Here is a 20,861-nt window from a genome sequence, read left to right as displayed (position 1 = left end):
TCTAAATTTGTTTATAATGTTTGAACAAAACAGTCATTCAGAAGGAAGTTACTTTTTAATAAAAACTGACATTAGGTATATATTGGAAATTTCCCAAAAATCTTATTGAGGAATTAAAGTTCATCAAACCTTTTCCCCTTAGGATTATGTTGCTTTATTTGCACTGTTTAATGTGTATAATCTTATATAACAATATGAAATGCCTTTTTAATTATTTTTAAAATATTTTCAAAAAGTCCTCCCTGATTTCAAAGAATGAATTTTATAATTTTCAATTAAATTTCCTTTTTTATTTGATAGGTTACAGGGGATACAGTATATAACATGCTCCGCCTGACAGAAGTAGACATTGATGATGAAGAAAGACCACGAAATCCACATAAAATAAGAAGTTGTGAGGTATGAGCATGATTATTATGAGATATATTACTTTAATTATCACTTAAAAGAAATTGAATATTTGTGTTCAGTTATCAGATGAAGGCTTTATACTAAATTAACTTTTCAACTTGGATTTTAGCTCTGTAATTTAGTTATAATTTCTGATTAAGAATTTTTTTAATGGAAGATTTTGGATTTGAGGATGAAACTTAAGCTGATAATCCAATGAATGAAAAACTACGTAATGCAAAGCTGGATGAATTAGGTTTATTTAGCCCAGTGAAGTGTTGTCTTAGGTAATTTAAGAGTGATCCTTCATTGAGAAAACAAGAGCCTGATAACATTTGATTTGGAGTCAGAATACCTGAGTTTAAAAAAAAAAATACCCGAGTTTGTCTCTCTAATATATTGTTTTCTTGAATGTCTTTCCCTTTTGTAAAATAAGTATAAAACATGTTTTCCTTAATAACACATTGGATTACTGGGAGAATCCAATGAGGCCATGTAAGTGGAAGTGTATCTATCGTTCTACTGGTTCTGTGAGGAGAAATTATAGACACTAATGGCACCATAATTAAATATCGGTTTTAACTTTTTGTGAAATTAAAACAAAATTGAGTAATATTTTCAAAATATGTCTTTTCATAGGTTTTATTTAATCCTTTTGATGACATCATTCCAAGAGAAATAAAAAAGCCAAAAAAAGAAAAACCAGAGGAGGAAGTGAAGAAATTGAAACCCAAAGGCACAAAGTAATCAGAGTAGAAAGATTTTTTTCCTCAACTTGGAAAACAAACACTGATTTATTTATTTCACTTTGTTTCCTTCTGTCATAATTGTTTAGTAATTAGGGGGAGGCTGGTTTGGACTGGGATATACGCTTAAATTATCTGTGTGTGTTTCTTTTTCTAGATGTACATTTCTTATATTCAAATACAGTGTATAACTTAAAACCTTAAGCTAAAATAGTATTGTCTGAGATGTCTGATGTGATCTGTTAATAAATAGGTAAATATTTATGACCACCACAAGAATTATTTATAAAATTCGTTGTTGAAACTTTTGTTTGTTTGTTTACTTGTTTTTCCAATAATACATGCTCAGGATAAAGAAGTTAGAAAGTAAAGTATGAAGGATATAATGACTACATGGTTAATATTATTTAACTGTCTCACTCCTTTTTTTGATGCTATTAAAATAACCTTATTATAAATATATTTACACATAAAGTTCTTTCTGTATTCTGGGTTAATTCCTGAGGATAGTTTTCTAATAACAAATATCTTCAGTATTTTTGTGAGTAATAGTCTTTACATTATTAATTTTGTTTGTTTTATTAAAATAGGTATCAGAGAGTTAGATTTCAACTTTCTCTTTTACTAAACTGTAGCATCCATATTAGGGATTTTGTTGTACTTATATAAGTGTTAAATTCAGACAACTTTAAGTATAAAATCCTGCCTACTGCAGTTATAGGAAGCAAAGTCTATTGATCTTTGAGCTTCAGTTTCCCCATCTTATAAAATGGAGATTTATAGTACAGGATCTGCTTATTACAAAGATTAAATGAGAAGGGGAATTTGAAAACACCCAATAGTGTAGGTTTTCAATACATATTCATTTCCTTTCTTTGATATCCTATAATGTAAGTTAAGTTGCGGTTATAAACTGTCAAATATGAACCAGACTCTTTAATAGGCAGTTGATATCTTGTGGCAAAATAACTTCTTACACAACTATATATTTATTTGATTTCTTTTTATTTTGTATTAATTTATTTTGACTAATTTATATCCGGGGGAAAAGTCAGTGTCACTATATTCAGATATAATATTTCATCACTGATTTATCTCGACAGCAAAACCAAAAGTTGGATATTTTGTTTTTGCTTTTAATTCATAGCAAATATGTTAGGGTGATGTGATAGTTACTGATTATATCTAAGTAAGTTTTGAAATGAAAATTCCTCTTTTATTGCCAGATCTTTTGTTTTTCCAGTATTTCAGAGGAGTTTTAATAACTTACTATTTATCTTCCTTGTGATGTATTAATCTGAAGGGTCAAAAAAGACAAAGTTAGTTTTTTATTCCCATGGACTGTTTGCTTAGCTAAGTTTGTTGCTCCCCCCCGCCCATAATTTTGTGTAACTTACTAATTTTAAAGTACTGAAATTATTTTGGCAGACACTAGATAAGTTGCTTCCCATTTATAGTACTCTCAGAGCCGTGTGTTTATTAGTTCCCAGCAACCCTTGTTTTGCTAACTAGTTTTGATATTACGCTGCGCTGTGCTGAGTGGCTCCATCCTATCCGACTCTTTGCGACACTATGGACTCTAGTCCCCCAGGCTCCTCTGTCCATGGAGACTGTCCAGGCAAAAATACTGGAATGTGTCTCTGTGCCCTCCCCCGGGGGTCTTCAGACCTGGGGATAGAACCTGAGGTTCTGATGTCTGCTGCACTGGCATGCAGGTTCTTGACTGTGTGTGCCACCTGGGAAACCCACAAAGAGCTTTAATTATTTCTGTCGTGCTTGAGTTAGTGCATTTAATGGTAGTTTCCAGGATAGATTTTTGGTCATTAGTTTAGTTTAATATGTGAACTATGGGAAAGATTGAAGCAAGAGGAGAAGGGGGCAGCAGAGGATGAGATGGTTATGTAGCATCACCAACTCAATAGACATGAATTTGGGCAAACTCCAGAAGTTAGTGAAGGACAGGGAAGCCCGGTATGCTGCAGTCCAGGGGTTAGCACATGACTTTGCAACTGAACATCAACAATATATAAAACATCTGGAACCAAACATTTAATGTTATGCTGAAAATATATATTCTTATTATATTTCCCCTGGATACTAAGTAATTATTGTCTATTGAGAGAATGTGTTTCCTCTAGTAAATTGTGTTCTATTGCTTTGAAAATAGGATATTTATAACTTTTAACTTTTTCTTTCTAATTTTATTTCATTCTTTTTCCCGTCTTTCTTTTTGAATAGAAATTTTAGTTTACTTTCATTTGGAGAGGAAGCTGAGGAAGAAGAGGAGGAAGTGAATCGAGTTAGTCAGGTAAAACTCTTAATTTGCCCTTTGTTCAGAATTGTAAAAGAGATTAGGGTCTATATTCTCACTCATTTTTGTATCTACAGCTATATATAGGACAGCGTGTTTTACAGCAAATTTTAAATGTTCATTGAACTGATTCATAAAATGATTTGTGTGGTCAGTAATGCTTGCAACTTCTGGAATGATTTGAAATATGTTTTTTAATCTGGCATTTTTAAAATCAGTTACAAACTGGGGTTAAAGAATGACTTAATTTCGTGATTCAGATTTTAATTGCTGTTGGTTTAATTGGATTACTAGATGGTTTGTTACTAATATTACTGTAATAAACAGTGACAGACCAAAGCTCTTATATTCATTTTAATATAATTTATATATATTTATTCTTTTCATTAATTCTCATCACAGCCCTGTAAGGTAGGTATTATTATTTCCATTTTACCTGTGAGTAAATTAAGTACTAATCGGTTGTAATTTGCTCAAAGTCACATACCTAGTAAGTTGCTAGAGCTGGGAGCTGAACCTACATTTTTCTCTATAAAATGCACGTCTCAGGGTTATACATTGCTTCCTGGCCTTTACCCCACCAATGCTTCCCATAGGCCTTTATATGGTTTTCCTCAATATCCCTTTCATCATGGTACTCACTGCTGAAACACCTACAGTGCTGTACCATTGTTTAAAGCAGTGATTCTGACAAATATGCTCCAAGAAAATCATCTTCAAGGATTTTTACTCTCCTAGATTTTCATCTCGTCCATTCAGGACAGTTAGTGAACACTGAGACCTAAAGGATAAGAGTCAGTCTTTTTTGTAGTATGTAATTAAAACTCCATAACCAAGTACCGCCTTTCTCACTTGACACAGTCACCTGTTTCTTACTGACACTGACAATAGCATCAACTTAAAAGCACCTTATTTTTACCCTTGTCTTTACTTCTTTATCTACATGCTTCCCTCATCACTGAGCCTGGTTTGGTAAGCTATTGTTGGGCATACAGTGAGCACTTTACTTACACCTCTTGCATTAACACTGAATTAAAATGGACATGTCTAAGTAGGAATTTAGTCATAATTTTTTTTTCTTTTACTGTCTTCAGTATCTTTGATTTATCTACTTGATACCATAGATTCAGTTACCACCTGTATAATGTTAATAACATTCTGAACTGTAGGAGACAAAGCTGAATATTTCCCCTGGGCTCTTATCCCTCATTCTGTGTTGCCTTTAGGAAACATCACTATTTTTAGATATCAAAACTAAATTCATTTTCACATGATAACTTCCTTTTCCTATTTCTTATCAATATCACCAACTACTCTGTCACGTCTTCCGTCAGGAAGCTTCTGTACCCTCTTATCCTTCTCTATCAGAGGGCAGACAGACTGAAAACAACAATCACAGAACACTAACCAATCTGATCACATGGACCACAACCTTGTCTAACTCAGTGAAACTATGAGCCATGCTATGTAGGGCCACCCAAGACGGACGGGTCATGGTGGAGAGTTCTGACAAAATGTGCTCCACAGGAAAAGGGAAAGGCAAACCACTTCAGTATTCTTTCCTTGAGAACCCCATGAACAGTATGAAAAGGCAAAAAGATAGGACACTGAAAGATGAACTCCCCAGGTTGGTAGGTGCCCAATATGCTACTGGCGAAGAGTGGAGAAGTAACTCCAGAAGGAATGAAGAGATGAGGCCAAAGCAACAACAAGACCCAGTTGTGGATGTTACTGGTGATGGAAGAAAAGTCCTATGCTGTAAAGAGCAATATTGCATAGGAACCTGGAATGTTACATCCATGAATCAAGGCAAATTGAAAGTTGTCAGACAGGAGATGGAAAGAGTGAACATCGACATTTTAGGAATCAGCGAACTAAGTTGGACTCGAATGGGTGGATTTAACTCAGATGACCATTATATCTACTACTGTGGGAAAGAATCCCTTAGAAGAAACGGAGTAGCCATCATAGTCAAATAAAGCGTCCGAAATATAGTTGGATGCAGTCTTAAAAATGATACAATGATCTCCTTTTGTTCCCAAGGCAAACCATTTAACATAACAGTAATCCAAGTCTATGCCCTGATCAGTAATGCTGAAGAAGCTGAAGTTGAACAGTTCTGTGAAGACCTACAAGACCTTCTAGAACTAACACCCAAAAAAGATTTCCTTTTCATTATAAGGGACTGGAATGCAAAAGTAGGAAGTCAAGAAATACCTGGAGTAACAGGCAAATTTGGCCTTGGAGTACAGAATGAAGTAGGGCAAAGGCTAATAGAGTTTTGCCAAGAGAATGCACTGGTCATAGCAAAGACCCTCTTCCAATAACACAAGAGAAGACTACACATGGACATCAGCAGATGGTCAATACCGAAATCAGACTGAGTTTATTCTTTGCAGCCAAAGATGGAGAAACTCTATACAGTATAGTCAGCAAAAACAAGACCAAGAGCTGACTATGGCTCAGGTCATGAACTCCTTATTGCCAAATTCAGACTTAAATTGAAGAAAGTAGGGAAAACCACTAGACCATTCAGGTATGACCTAAATAAAATCCCTTACAATTATACAGTGAAAGTGAGAAATAGATTCAAGGGATTAGATCTGATAGACAGAGTGCCTGAAGAACTATGGATGGAGGTTTGTGACATTGTACAGGAGGCAGGGATCAAGACCATCCCCAAGAAAAAGAAATGCAATAAGGCAAAATAGTTGTCTGAGAAGGCCTTATAAATAGCTGTGAAAAGAAAGAAGCGAAAGGCAAAGGAGAAAAGGAAAGATATACCCATTTGAATGCAGAGTTCCAAAGAAGAGCAAGGAGAGTTTAGAAAGCCTTCCTCGTGATCAATGCAGAGAAATAGAAGAAAACATTAGAGTGTGAAAGAAAGACTAGACATCTCTTCAAGAAAATCAGAGATACCAAGAGAACATTTCATGCAAAGATGGGCACAATAAAGGACAGAATTTGTATGGACCTAACAGAAGCAGAAGATATTAAGAAGAGGTGGCAAGGGCCAAAGAACTAAACAGACACTTCTCCAAAGAAGACATACAGATGGCTAACAAACACATGAAAAGATGCTCAACATCACTCATTATTAGAGAAATGCAAATCAAAACCACAATGAGGTACCATTACACGCCAGCCAGGATGGCTGCTATCCAAAAGTCTACAAGCAATAAATGCTGGAGAGGGTGTGGAGAAAAGGGAACCCTCTTACACTGTTGGTGGGAATGCAAACTAGTACAGCCGCTATGGAAAACAGTGTGGAGATTCCTTAAAAAACTGGAAATAGAACTGCCATATGACCCAGCAATCCCACTTCTGGGCATACACACTGAGGAAACCAGATCTGAAAGAGACACGTGCACCCCAATGTTCATCGCAGCACTGTTTATAATAGCCAGGACATGGAAGCAACCTAGATGCCCATCAGCAGATGAATGGATAAGGAAGCTGTGGTACATATACACCATGGAATATTACTCAGCCATTAAAAAGAATTCATTTGAACCAGTCCTAATGAGATGGATGAAGCTGGAGCCCATTATACAGAGTGAAGTAAGCCAGAAAGATAAAGAACATTATAGCATACTGACACATGTATATGGAATTTAGAAAGGTGATAACGATAACCCTATATGCAAAACAGAAAAAGAGACACAGAAATACAGAACAGACTTTTGAACTTTGTGGGAGAATGTGAGGGTGGGATATTTCAAAAGAACAGCATGTATACTATCTATGGTGAAACAGATCACCAGCCCAGGAGGGATGCACGAGACAAGTGCTCCGGCCTGGTGCACTGGGAAGACCCGGAGGAATCGGGTGGAGAGGGAGGTGGGAGGGGGGATCGGGATTGGATATACATGTAAATCCATGGCTGATTCATATCAATGTATGACAAAACCCACTGGAAAAAAATAATAATAATAATAAAAAAAAAAAAAAAAAAAGAGGTGGCAAGAATACACAGAAGAACAATATGAAAAAGATCTTAATGAGCCAGGATGGTATGATCACTCACCTAGAGCCAGACATTCTGGGGTGCGAAGTCAAGTGGGCCTTAGGAAGCATCACTCCGAACAAAACTAGTGGAGGTGATGGAATTCCAGTTGAGCTATTTAAAATCCTAAAGGATGATGCTGTGAAAGTGGTGCACTCAATATGCCAGCAAATTTGGAAAACTCAGCAGTGGCCACAGAACTGGAAAAGGTCAGTTTTCATTCCAGTCCTAAAGAAAGGCAGTGCCAGATAATGCTCAAACTACCGCACAATTGCACTCATCTTGCATGCTAGCAAAGTAATGCTCAAAATTTTCCAAGCCAGGCTTCAACAGTACATGAACCATGAACTTCCAGATATTCAAGCTCAGTTTAGAAAAGGCAGAGGGACCAGAGATCAAATTGCCAACATCCGCTGGATCATCAAAAATGCAAGAGAGTTCCAGAAAAACATCTATTTCTGCTTTATTGACTATGCCAAAGCCTTTGACTGTGTGAATCACAATAAATTGTGGAAAATTCTTCAAGAGATGGGAATACCAGACCACCTGACCTGCTTCCTGAGAAATCTGTATGCAGGTCAGGAAGCAACAGTTAGAACTGGACTTGGAACAACAGACTGGTTCCAGATTGGGAAAGGAGTACCTCCAGGCTGTATATTGTCACCCTGCTTATTAACTTCTATGCAGAGTAAAGAGGAGTGCTGGGCTGGAGGAAGCACAAGCTGGAATCACGATTTCTGGGAGAAATATCAATAACCTTGGATATTCAGATGACACCACCCTTATGGCAGAAAGCGAAGAAGAACTAAAGAGCTCTTGGTGACAATGCAAGAGGAGAGTGAAAAAGTTGGCTTGAAGCTCAACATTCAGAAAACTAAGATCATGGCATCTGGTCCCATCACTTCATGGCAAATAGATGGGAAAGTAGTGGAAACAGTGTCAGACTTTATTTTTCTGGGCTCCAAAATCCCTGCAGATGGTGACTGTTGCCATGAAATTAAAAGACGCTTGCTCCTTGGAAGAAAAATTTTGACCAACCTAGACAGCATGTTAAAAAGCAGAAACATTACTTTGCCAACACAGGTCTGTCTAGTCAAGGCTATTGTCTTTCCAGTAGTCATGTATGGATGTGAGAGTTGGACTATAAAGAAAGCTGAACATCGAATAATTTATGCTTTTGAACTTTGGTTTTGGAGAAGACTCTTGAGAGTCCCTTGGATTGCAAGGAGATCCAAACAGTCCATCCTAAAGGAAATCAGTCCTGAGTGTTGATTGGAAGGACTGATGTTGAAGCTGAAACTCCAGTACTTTGGCCACCTGATCTGAAGAACTGACTCACTGGAAAAGACCCTGATGCTGGGAAAGATTGAAGGTGGGAGGAGAAGGGGATGACAGAGGATAAGATGGTTGGATAGCATCACCGACATGATGCTATGGACATGAACATGAGTTTGAGTAAACCCCGGGAGTTGGTGACAGACAGGGAGGCCTGGCATGCTGCAGTCTATGGGGTTGCAAAGAGTAGGACACAACTGAGCGACTGAACAGTACTGAACTGACTGACTCTGTCACCCCATTATCTCAGAAATCATCTTTAGATGTCAGTGTACTAGTCATATTATCCATGATTCATATTTGTCCGTAATCAAAATGAAAGATTCAGTATATGTTGTGATCCTGTAGGTATATTTGTAAATGGAAAAAATCATGAATGTTAGATCTGAGAATTGCCGGGATTCCCTTTCATTGATGTTTTCTGAAGATGTGAAGTTTCATTGTATATCCATGCCTTCTGCAGCATCCTCCCAACCTTGTTTTTTCTTTTGCTTGGAGTGTGTGCTCTCCTTTATTTGGCTAATTTTTATTTTTCCTTTGTAACATTTAGTTTCATATTAACTTCTCACTGCCTCTACCTCCCTCCCAAAGCTGAGCCATCGAAGCACTTATCATCCTTCATTGTAATGATTTCTTTTCTTATCTGTGCTATGTATTTTATGTAATCTTTATAACAATAATGTCATATGGATTTTATTTCTGTTTTCAAATGGCAAAATCAATACTGAGATATTAAGTTGCTTGTCTAATTAAGAGTCATGGAATCAGAATTTTGACTTGAGATTTCTGTCGCTATTAAAGTATCCAGTGTGAGTTTGAATACTGCAAAAGCTGCTTCCTTCTAAATGGCTGGCAAAAATGTCACTGATAGCACAGCATCCTGGGGTTGGGAACAGCTGGCTCGGTGCAGTCAGCCCACTGCTCTTCCCTAACTTCCGCAGGGTCCTAGGTGGTACTAGTTTAGCAGTCATGTAGAGCAAGAGCAGGCAGTCAAAAGGAATTTTTCTGTCAGTCTTTTTGTTGAATTAAACTTCTGGTCTAAAATAAGATTTGTGCACAATTACTGAGATTGACTTGGAAATTAGTTTGAATTTTTTCTGTTGGTAACAACATGTCTTAAATGTTGAAAGCATATCTTCCTCCTGCTGCTTACTTTTTGCACAAAGTTAAAAAAAAAAAATTACATGTTTTAACTTCTACTGAATGTAGTGAACTGGCCACTCCAAAAGCAATTTGTGTTTGCTAAAGGTTGAAATGTGAAAGAATCCACTGTGGATATTTGTAGCTTGCTTTTTAAGTTTTCTTTTAAATGTGTAAAACACTTTAAACAGTAGAAAGACCAGTTAAAATCTTTCCTTCTTGCCAAGAACATTGCAGCCCACAGTCCATTATCAAATAAGTAGTATAACTAGTATTGTGCCATCACGTTTCTCTCGTCTGACTTTTTAATTGAGGGTGCTCTGTGATAAAGTTATCAACTGTTCGTTTCTGACTCTCAAATCTGTATCTCTAGGCTGACTTATTTTTCTCCAGCTGCCTACTAGACATCTCTGTATTAGAATTTCTCACTAGTTACCCAAGCCCTAGCCAAGGCTTCATTCATTATCTTTTCTTCCCAAACTTCTCCCTGTTCTGTGAATTCTTTTTCTAATTCCTTGGTATCAGTGTCCCCTAAAGAAGAATTTTAGATTTAATTCTGATGTTTTTCTTATTTTTTTTCCCTTGCACAACCAGTTAGTTGCATTAGGTCCACCAATTTTTCATCTGTGGCGTATCTCAAATCTATTTTTAATTTATTTTACTACTCCTCTATTCCAGCCTTCTTTATCTCTAGGCTGTGCCACTGCTCTAGTCTGCAGACTGATCTCCCATCTCCTTTCTGTTTTTTCCCCTTCCACTCATTGCTATCAGAATAGTCTTCCTGAAGCCTGATAAAGATGCCATAGCTGTTCTTTGTTGACTATAAAAATAAGACCAAGTTCCTTAGCCTATTATTTCAAGATTCTGCTTTCATGACTCCTCTTTACCAACTCTGTCCTTTAGGGTAATGCTTCTTAAACTTCAGCACTAATAAAAAGTCACTTACAGTACTTAAATTAAATTCCTATATCCATCTCAGACGTACTGATTCAAAATCTCTGGGGAGAAACCTGGGAATCTGTATTTTTAAGGAATTCACTAAAAATCTTACCTGGAAAATGTAGGAAACACTGTGTTAGCAGATCTGAACTATTTGCTGTTCTATATATATATATGCCTTGTATTCTCCTTTATGTGTCTTTGTTCATGTTTTTTTTCCTCTGCATGTAGTAGCTTATTCCACTTCTCAATGTCAAAGCCATATTTATCTTCAACATGTAGAATACTGTATTTTCTAAATGTCTTTCCCAGTTTTTCTTAATCTTTTCTTTTTCTGATCTAATTTCTACTTTATGATTCTTGCATTTTCCTTTTAAACACATTCTTTTTGCTTTATTATGTAAGAAATGTATGACTGTATTCTTGTATACTATTCAAACATTACACCCTTTTATTTCTGCCTTATTAGTTTTGTAGGGTCCTAGGCTCTGAGCTCCTTCACAGTAAACTTTGTGTCATCTTTGAGTGGCCGTGTGTTGCAGTAGAAATAGCATAGATTTGGGATCATACAAACTCATATTGGCACTTCATTTTTACAGGTCGTCTGCGACTATGGATAACTGAAGTCTCTCTGAGCCTCCATTTTTCTCTTTGTAGCATGGAAATTATAGATACCATTTAGAGCTGTGAAATAAGGATACAGATAATCCTTACTTTGATAGGTCATGCAATTGAAAAGTGGTTTTGAAAATCAAATGTCTTAAACAATGTACTCTAGAAGTTGTCTTTTATTCTCAAAAAGCCAAAGAACACCAGTCACTAATATGATCATGATCATCAGGCAGAAGCTGCTGCCCTGCACTCAGGTAGTCTAGAGGGTTGCTGAGAAACTTCACCAGCAGTCCAGCTTCCTGAGGTAGGAGGTCATGAGCGCAGCACAGTTGACCCAGGGCCCTTCCTAAGCACTCCTGCAGGGTCCTTGATAGTAGCTTGAGCAGCCTGGGAGAGCATGGGTGTACACCTGTACATCGTGACCCACCAACGACTCCTTCTCCATATGTGAGTGGGTCTTGAAACAACGAGCAGAATCTTTTGGCATACAGAATTTAGCTGTTTTGTCTATTCATATTACGGAATCATGGGTAAGTTTAGCTTGAGAAAAGAGAGCAACAACACCAAAAATTGTTGACATTTACTGGCTTAAAGAAAAGGAAATTTCTGTAGAGAGCATGAGATAAATTCTAGGGAGAACAGAAATAGAAATATATTTTGTTTATTTTGCTTTTGTACTATTCTTCACCCTTCAAATACATTTTGCCTTTTGGGTACAATGAAACTTGGGTCAGGAAAGGGAAGGCTAGCCTGAATTTTGGAAAACTGTGACCAAATGATATATTTTTAAAAATTTAGCCTTACTATTTTTAAATGTCGATAACTAGAGCCAAAGTCAAGTCAGTGTCTTTTATAATGACTAAGAGCAATTTGCAGTTTCAGTGGTTGCATGAAATTAAGTATTTCTAGAGGGCTTGAAAATAATTGCTTCATTCTTCATTTGCTTATCAAGTTTCTTCCTTTCAGTGACTCCACAGTGTTAATCTTTATCCCAGAACCCAACATCACAAGTTAATAATTGGTGAAGTCTGAATTGAGGCTTTACTTTATGTGAAAGGAGAAATAAGATAGAGTCCCCTCTGGTTTATGGATTATCAGTGTGGGATTACAGACACTGCTTCACCCCACTTGATATTCATGAGAAGGTGCCTCCCTCCCAAGGGTTAGCTTTCTTTCATTATTTATTTCAGTATCTTTCTACTACCTGATAAAATCTCTTTTAGAATAATAGAATTTTATAGCTCAAAGGGATCTAGTCCAACTTCCTTTCTTTATAGATGAAGAAACTGAGACTCTGGTTAAGTGACTTGCCAGACTGACTTCATTTCCTTTTTGATAGGATTGTATGATAGGAGGATGCCATAACAACGTATCTTGAGTTCAGGAAAGCACATTGTCAGAGTTTCTCATGATATGCTTGTGGACAACATGAGGAAATGTGATCTAGGAGATAGTACAGTCAGATGGATTTAGAGCTGATTGAATACTTCTGCCCAAAGAGTGCTTTGTTGTCAACCTGTGCCTAATTATTTGAACTAGTAAGTTGAAATGTAATAGGAGTACATGTATATTCTGTGCTTTAGTTTAATGAAATCAGCTAAATAGGTATGACTTGATAGCCTGTAAGCCTTATTGAATTATTAAGAGTAAGGTCTCTGGAATAAGGAATTTAACATTCTTTGCATTTTGGGGGATCGCATTTGCAGCATTTTGTTCAGTTCTGAACACCTTTAAGAAGGATACTGACAAACTAGATGTATCCAGAGGAAGGGAGGGTCATGAGGAGGATGGGCATGATGCCAAAAACACGCTCCTTGGGGAATGCTTGAGGAACTGGATATACATTGGCGAAATAAAATCTAACTGAAAATGTGAGCCTAGGCTTCAAATATTTGAATGGTTTTTATCTGGAAGATACTCTCCTTTATATTTCTTTATTAAATAATAGTTTCATTCAAATGTCCATGTTGGTTTAAAGTTTACTCCTGAATTTTTGTGTATAACTTAAACAAGAATGTCATAAAATGTTTTTCTAATAAAAACTTACGATCAGATGAGTAGTTTTCTCCAGGCAAGTTAAACGGTAGGTCTAGTAAAAAAATATCTTAATAGCTAAATTTGAAAGTAGTTACTAAACTGTGCCACATTCATATTGATACACAGTATTTTTCTTACTGCAAGATATGTTAACATTTTAATTTCAAACCCAAATTTATAAAAAAGCATTTTTCCTACTTGGAAAAACGTATATTGATAAATATATTACTTTTGAGGATAAAGTGATAATGTTTTTGTCTTATTCTCATTTATCCTATGAGATTATAGTTTCCAGGTGGGTTAGGCATGGCCTGGAGAGTTTTGTACAGAGGCTGTTGGAAATGTTAAATAGTTTTTTTTATCACATGGCTTGTGGGATCTTAGTTCCCTGACCAGGGATTGAGCCCCTGCTCTCAGCAGTTGAAATGTGGAGTCCTAACCATTAGATCAGCAGGGAGTTCCCCAGTCTATTTTATAAAATGTTTTTTTCCCCATTAAATTGTATTAAACTTTAATTTACTTATCTTCCTAATTGTTTATATTTCACTTTTTAAAAATGTTGATGTATTTGTAATCACTTCGTATTTCTGCTGTAGCAAATTACCGTAAACTTACTGATTCAAAGCAAAATAAATTTAGTATCTTATAGTTCTAGAGGCCAGAAATCCTGAACAGGCTTCACTGGCCTAGATAATGAGGTACTGGCAGGGCTGCCTGCCTTTTGGCAGCTGAAGAGAATCCATTCCCTTATTTTTCCAGTTGCTGGAGACTGCGTGTATTCTTTGGTTTATGTCTTCTTCATCTTCAAAGCCAGCAGGTCAAGACTTTTTTATCTTTCATCATTCTGCCCCTGACTTTCCTGCTTCCATCTTTCTTACAAAGACTCTTGTGATTACCTTGGACCCACCCTGATAATCTAGGATAATCACCTCTTCTCAAAATTCTTAATTTACCTACAGAGTTCCTTTTGCCAAGTCAAGAAACATACCCACAGGTTTTGAGTATCAGGAAGTGGACATCTTTAGGGGCTGTTAGCTGCCTACCAACCTATTTGTATCTAAATGAAACTGTGTGGAGTATTCCTGTTGACAGCACTTATTTATGGTTCATTTTTAGTTTTAGAAGGTAGAAATAGGATTAGTTGGATGGTTGAAAATTAAACATAGATTTTCTTTTTCTCCAATTAGAGAAAGAGTTGTTCAATTACAGAACTCCTTTAAAAGGGGGTGATTTTTCACATATGTGTGTGTGGAGTTATTAAGCTCCTTTCCAGTGTGGAGATACTGGTTGACTAGTCAGTGATGTCAAGGAGATTCCTGAATTGTGTGGGAGACTAGATTAAATGGCTTAAGATTTTTCCTCCTAACTGTTAAGTTTTCTGGTTCTGTACTAAAGGTCACAAGAATGTAATAGGGTTCATCATAGAAATATATATATATATATATGTATATGTATATGTATATATATATACACACACACACACACATAGTTTCTATATATAGATAGAGAAGAGATGGGGACTGATAGATGGATTGAATTTTAGGAATTGGCTCATGTGTTTATGGGGGCTGGCAAGTCTAAAATCAGTAGAGTAGGCCAGCAAGCTGGAAACTCAAGGAGGAGTTACTGTGACAGCCCTAAGTTCAAAATCTGTGTTGAGGCCAAATTGCTTCTTCTTGGGAAAGTCTTTACTCGTAAGGCCTTCAGCTGATTAGATGAGGCCTACCTACATTTTGGTGGATAATCTGTTTTACTTAGTCTACTGATTTAAGTGTTTAATCACATGTTAGAAAAATACTTAGTTTTGTAACACCATCTAGACTGGTGTTTGAATAGACAACTGGTACATAGCACAAAATTAACCATCACACTGAGATAGTTAGAAATTGACACTCAGACCTTCCAGCTTCTTGACCACTGTGCCTCTTGCTTTCTTTCTACTTGTATTTAGTTCCCACTGTTTCACTGCCTCTGTGTTCTTGATAAGAAGTAGCAGATAATAATATAACTTTCCAAAATCCCCTTTGTTGTTCATTTTCAGGTTTGCTTATAGTTTTGAATTTACCTTGGAGCTTCTTCTGTTGTGCTCACTAAATATATTTAGTATTTTTTCCAGCCCCTAAACAGGTCAATGAACCAGCTGCCTTTATGCAACTTCTTCAAAAATTATTTTAAAGTATATTTGGTGTTTCTTCTTTCTCTGAAATTATTGTTGATGGTATAAATAAGAACCTTAAAATAGGTCTCAGAAAGAATAGGCATGAAAGAAATATTTGAATTCATTTTTACCCTCTTAGAGCCTATCTCCTATTTATTTTCTTGGCCTGCAGGATTGTATAGTAGACTGCAGGATTCAGTCTACTATAGTGGGAATGGACATCTAAAAAATTGCTTTTGATCATATATTTCTATACTAGTTTAATTGAAGATATTCATTTAAATTTGAAATGTTAATGATTATTCATATTAATCAGTTTCCTTCTATTGTGAAGTCTTTCTTAAAGTTAATGTTAAGACAAGTTTCTTTTTTTCTTTTAAGCTGGTTTAAGTTTTAGGAGATAAACAAGAAACCATTTTTAAAGAAATTTTGTTTATCTATTTTTGGCTGTACTGGGTCTTTGTTGCTGTGTGTGAACTTTCTTTAATTGCAGGCGGGGGATACTGTCTCGTTGTGGTATGCAAGCTTCTCATTGCGGTGGCTTCTCTTGTTGTGGACCACAGGCTATAGAGTGCACAGGCTTCAGTAGTTGCAGCCCATGGGTTCAGTATTGTGGCACATGGGCTTAGTTGCCCCATGGCATGTGGAATCTTCCTGAATCAGGGATTGAACTTGTGTCCCCTGTTTTGGCAGACAGATTCTTTACCATTGGACCACTGGGGAAGTCGAAAAACCCATTTTTTAAAAATGTTAATTAAGCTAAAAATTATAAACTAATATTTACAAGTAAATGGAATAGTATAGCTTATTAATGGACCAAGAACCTGGAGACCTGAATTCTAATCTTACTCCTCGTATGTATTAGTGCAACATTTCCTGATCTATTATCTGTTTCTGGACTAGAGAGTCTGAGGCTGGCTGAGTCTCCTCTGGCTGTTATGTCTGTAATTGTGACTCCATGAAGGAAACACATGGGGAGAATTGATAAGGAACTATTTCTTAGAGTAAATGAAAGTAAACATTGGTGGCTAGAGGTGCAGAAGGAAGAAATTTTAGAAAGAAAACATGAAAAAAAGATGCTTGTGTTTTATTCTAGTTGAGGTCATTTTATATTCATTTGTTCACTTTTTGCACATATCTCATTTAACAAAACTGCTATTATTATTATTTCCATTTTGTAGGCATAGGTTCTGAAGTCTGATGAGGTCATTCTCTTTCCCCAATTGGTACAAGTTTTGGCCTAAAGCCCATAGAATTACTGATGATTAGATTTTGAAATTCTTTTGATCCAACTGTTATCTTCTTTTCCTGTGTTCTTTCTATTATACCACCTTCAGTTTTTGGACAGTTTACATTGTTAGAAAAACATCAGGTAATTCTTTGATGTTTGTCTTTTTATTACTTCTTGGTTTTCGTAAAGTTATGGAATTAGAAATATATATTAATTGCACATCAGATTCTGTGACTTTTTAAAAGTACAGATAATAGTATCTTTAGATTAATTGAAAAAAGTTTTTATTTTGCCTAGTGAAACTGGACTATAAGTATGTTTAAACTGATTAGGTCTTTAAAATGTGGAGTACTCCATGTTAATACAGAAAAATTCTAAAATCGATTATTTTCATCATGGAAATAAATTTCAGAAAGTATACATCTGCTTCAAAGTAAGGCCGCCTGTCAAATTTAGAAGCTTGTTCTCAAAATTGTTAAGCAGTGAAGAATGAGTATAAAGGGAAAGAGGTCTTTTCACCTCTCTGTATTTGACATTTTAAAATTTCAGTTAGCACATTTTGTAATGAATTTTTCAAAATAAATATTTCCTTCACGATAGAAATTATCTTTTTTCCTATCAACTCTAACCTCATACTGGTCACTCAGACGTGATTAATTGAGGGATGGGAATGGTAAGCAACTTTATACCTTAAGATAGAAAGTATGAATTTAAAGTTTCTCACCTTTCTCACCTGGTGGGGAAGCTTGTACAATAGTCTGCAGCTCTGAAACAGGCCAGTTGTTCTGGGTCCGTAGGAGCCTATAGGAAAAGAAAAATAGACTATATCATTGTGAGATAGACCAGGGTTTAAATCCTAGATCCTCTACCACTAGCTTAGTGAATTACTTAATCTCTCTAAGTCTATTTTCCATCTGTAAAATGGGGCTAATAATGCCTGCCTTACTAAACTTTCATTTAGGGACAAGAGGAATTGAGATGTGGGAATATTGTATTGCAGCTCAGTGCCTGACACAAGTATGTATTTAATAAATTAGAATAATAGTTGCAGCTTGTTCTAATTTTTCTTGGGATATATTTGATTTACAGTGCTGTGTTTCAGGTGTCCAGCAGAGTGAATCAGATGTACGTACACATATATCCACTCTTGTTTCAGAGTCTTTTCCCACGTAGGTCATTACAGAGCACTGAGTGGAGCTCTCTGTGCTGTGGAGTAGCTTCCTCTTGGTTTGTTTTACATGTTATAGTGTGAATATGTCAATCACCGTCTCTCCATTTATCCGCCCCCTCCTTTATCCCCTGGTAACCATAGTTTGTCTTCTGCATCTGTGACTCTGCTTCTGTTTTGTAACTAAGTTCATTTGTACTTTTTTTTTGATTCCACATATAGGCAATTATCATAGGACATTTGTTTTTCTGTGTCTGACTTCACAAAGTAAACAATTTCTAGGCCCATCCATGTTGCCAAAAATGGCATTATTTTGTCAGTTTTTTAATAGTTCTACTTCTTATCTTATAATGTCTTGTATAAATTTAAAGTATAAATTTACTGAGAATATGACTTTTGAAATTATTTAATAAATACTAGGTCACTGATGAACAGTCACACATGAAAAGATCTTTTACATATGTTAAATAGTATTTTATAGATGTTCTCATCTGGTTGCTTGGGTACATTTTAAAAGTGATTCTGTGCAAGAATATTATATTGCTAGTATACACAGTATATTTGAAGAATAATAGTGTGTGTTTATTTCAAAATTACTCTTGTGGTTTATCTTCTAAGTTTTAATATATCAATCAAAAATTAATTAGGAAATAATAAAGAGTGTTTAGTGTTTGGAAATAGTAATCAATAAACTTGTTTTTAAGGATATATCACACTTTTTGAAGGGAGATACTTTTCAAATAATATTTTTAGTCTGTAGGAGAATAAGATTGCTATTTTACAAAGCTTTTGTTTCTACTTAGGTTTTCAGGAACATGTATCTTTTACTAATAACCACAGTACACCAGTACTAGATTCTATGTAAATGTGTTAACTTCTCCTTTTGGAAGACTGTTTTTTCCTCCACTCATGATTATATTGTACATTTCTTTCTAGAGCATGAAGGGGAAAAGCAAAAGTAGTCATGACTTGCTTAAGGATGATCCACATCTCAGCTCTGTTCCAGCTGTTGAAAGGTTAGTATGGTGCTAAGCTCTTATTTTTTGGCTCAGATAATTTTTTGGCTCCCTTTGTGAGTAAGCAGTCAGTTCTCATAAGTCAAATTTTGTCAGCCCAACCAAAAAACTAAAGCATTTTGGTAATGGGGCTAATAGAGCTACTAGCATAATGGAGAGAGAATCACTGTAGTCACATTCACTCTCTTGCTATCTATCTATCTTTGTTGAGCTAATTAAATTCAAAGTTGTCTGTTAAACTTTTAAATCTTAGGATAGTTTGAACACTAGAGAGCTGTCCTCTTTAATGATTTAATGTTTAATTCAAAGTTTTTTTACTAACCTTCTTCTTGAATAATTTTTGTCTCAGAATCATGAGTAAGCAAATCAGATTTGAAGGGTTTTATGGGGAAATCACCACATTTTGGACCAGTTCACTGAGTATTACATATTCACTGAGTATTCCTTACGTTTTTCAGAAGTTACCAGAAAACTGTCTTAGTGTTTTTGTTGCTTCTCTTTGGTACGGGAAAATGTCTGACTGTTAAATGTTAATTGTATGTGATTTACTGGACCAGTGTCTGCAAGGGGGACTAAAATACTGTGATACTGAGTTTAGCTCATTTTCAGAAATTCTATATTGAAACAATCTCTTCTTAACATACTTGTGTTTGAAGGACTTGTCTTCAGCCTGAAGACATCAGACCAATAGTGAAGAAATTAATTTCTGCAGCCTTTTGTTCATAAATATAGCACTATTGGTTATTTGCTTTTTTAAAAAAAAATTCTAGTGAATTTGTATTTGTGCTAATGGAGCATACCGTCTATTCTATTTATAAAAACAACTTCCATTTAGACAGTTTCTCTGCTCTATGTTGCCATTCTGAAATTCCTGTGTTGAAGTATTTTTGAGCTATTAATCACAGCAGAATATTCTAAATTTTTGGATAATTGAATCATTTTGCTAGTTTCATTTTGAAGCTAAAATTTGTTTTTCTTATTTTTTGTAGTGAAAAAGGGGATGCAGCAGAAGATTCAGATGATGTGAGTATTAATTTTAGTATAAATATAGTTGAACAGTTTATAGAAAATTCAAAATCTTTATAAATGATTATTTTTCCTAAAAGGTATTATATATTATCTTTTATACATATATAAAATTTTGAAAAAATTTTGAAAGATTTGAAAAATAAATTATGTATTTCAATATTGGAATTTTCCTTCATAATATATTCATATATTTGTTTTCCTACAAAATCAGAATCTTATATATGAATTTCTAGCCTGTTTTTTCTCCATCTCACATAACATTACATGAATACTCAAAATTTAGATGTCATTGATTTTGTTTTATTATGATAAGTTTAAATATTGATGTGTGACATCCTACATGATATATGGGAAATGCTTGGATCAGTCATTTATGGTAGTTTCCTTCTTCATACACACATTTCAGAATATTCTTTCTTAAAACTGTTTTGACGTTTCTGCATTACTTGTACTGGGTATTAGAGCTGATAAGGCAGGATTTCCTTTATGTATGAGAGATCAAGTGTTTCAAATCATTCATTTGCCACTTGATATAAAAACTCATTGATCTGTGCATTGTACAGAAGGAAACACATAACTGTCCATGCAAGAACACAGCTTCATCTATTATCATATTCAAAAGACAGCATTTTCTCTATGTATAATAGAGAAAGAATGACTATCTAACCTGGTCAAGAGAACCTTTTGGGAAGAGATGATGCTGTGATGTGTCTTATAGGAGAATTAGGAGTTAACTAGATCAA

At 35.4% G+C, this 20,861-nt stretch overlaps 1 protein-coding gene across 3 annotated transcripts in view; it reads left to right on the top strand.

Annotated features, from left to right (window-relative positions):
- The window catches only part of CWC27 (CWC27 spliceosome associated cyclophilin), a 242,323-nt gene that overhangs the window by 24,800 nt on the left and 196,662 nt on the right, over window positions 1-20,861 (top strand). For all 3 annotated transcript variants that reach the window (XR_009690553.1, XM_061129697.1, XM_061129696.1), the window contains exons 5-9: window positions 301-399; window positions 1,030-1,133; window positions 3,375-3,444; window positions 19,010-19,089; window positions 20,079-20,112. Coding sequence is in view for 2 of the 3 variants with exons in the window: in XM_061129697.1 (XP_060985680.1) it covers window positions 301-399; window positions 1,030-1,133; window positions 3,375-3,444; window positions 19,010-19,089; window positions 20,079-20,112 (387 nt within the window). In the remaining variant the exon portion in view is untranslated. The remainder of the gene's footprint in view (window positions 1-300; window positions 400-1,029; window positions 1,134-3,374; window positions 3,445-19,009; window positions 19,090-20,078; window positions 20,113-20,861) is intronic.

Source organism: Dama dama, chromosome 25, assembly GCF_033118175.1.
Source record: "Dama dama isolate Ldn47 chromosome 25, ASM3311817v1, whole genome shotgun sequence".
NCBI lineage: Eukaryota > Metazoa > Chordata > Mammalia > Artiodactyla > Cervidae > Dama > Dama dama.
Note: the sequence above shows the minus strand (reverse complement) of the source record. Positions and strands in the feature narration are given on the sequence as shown.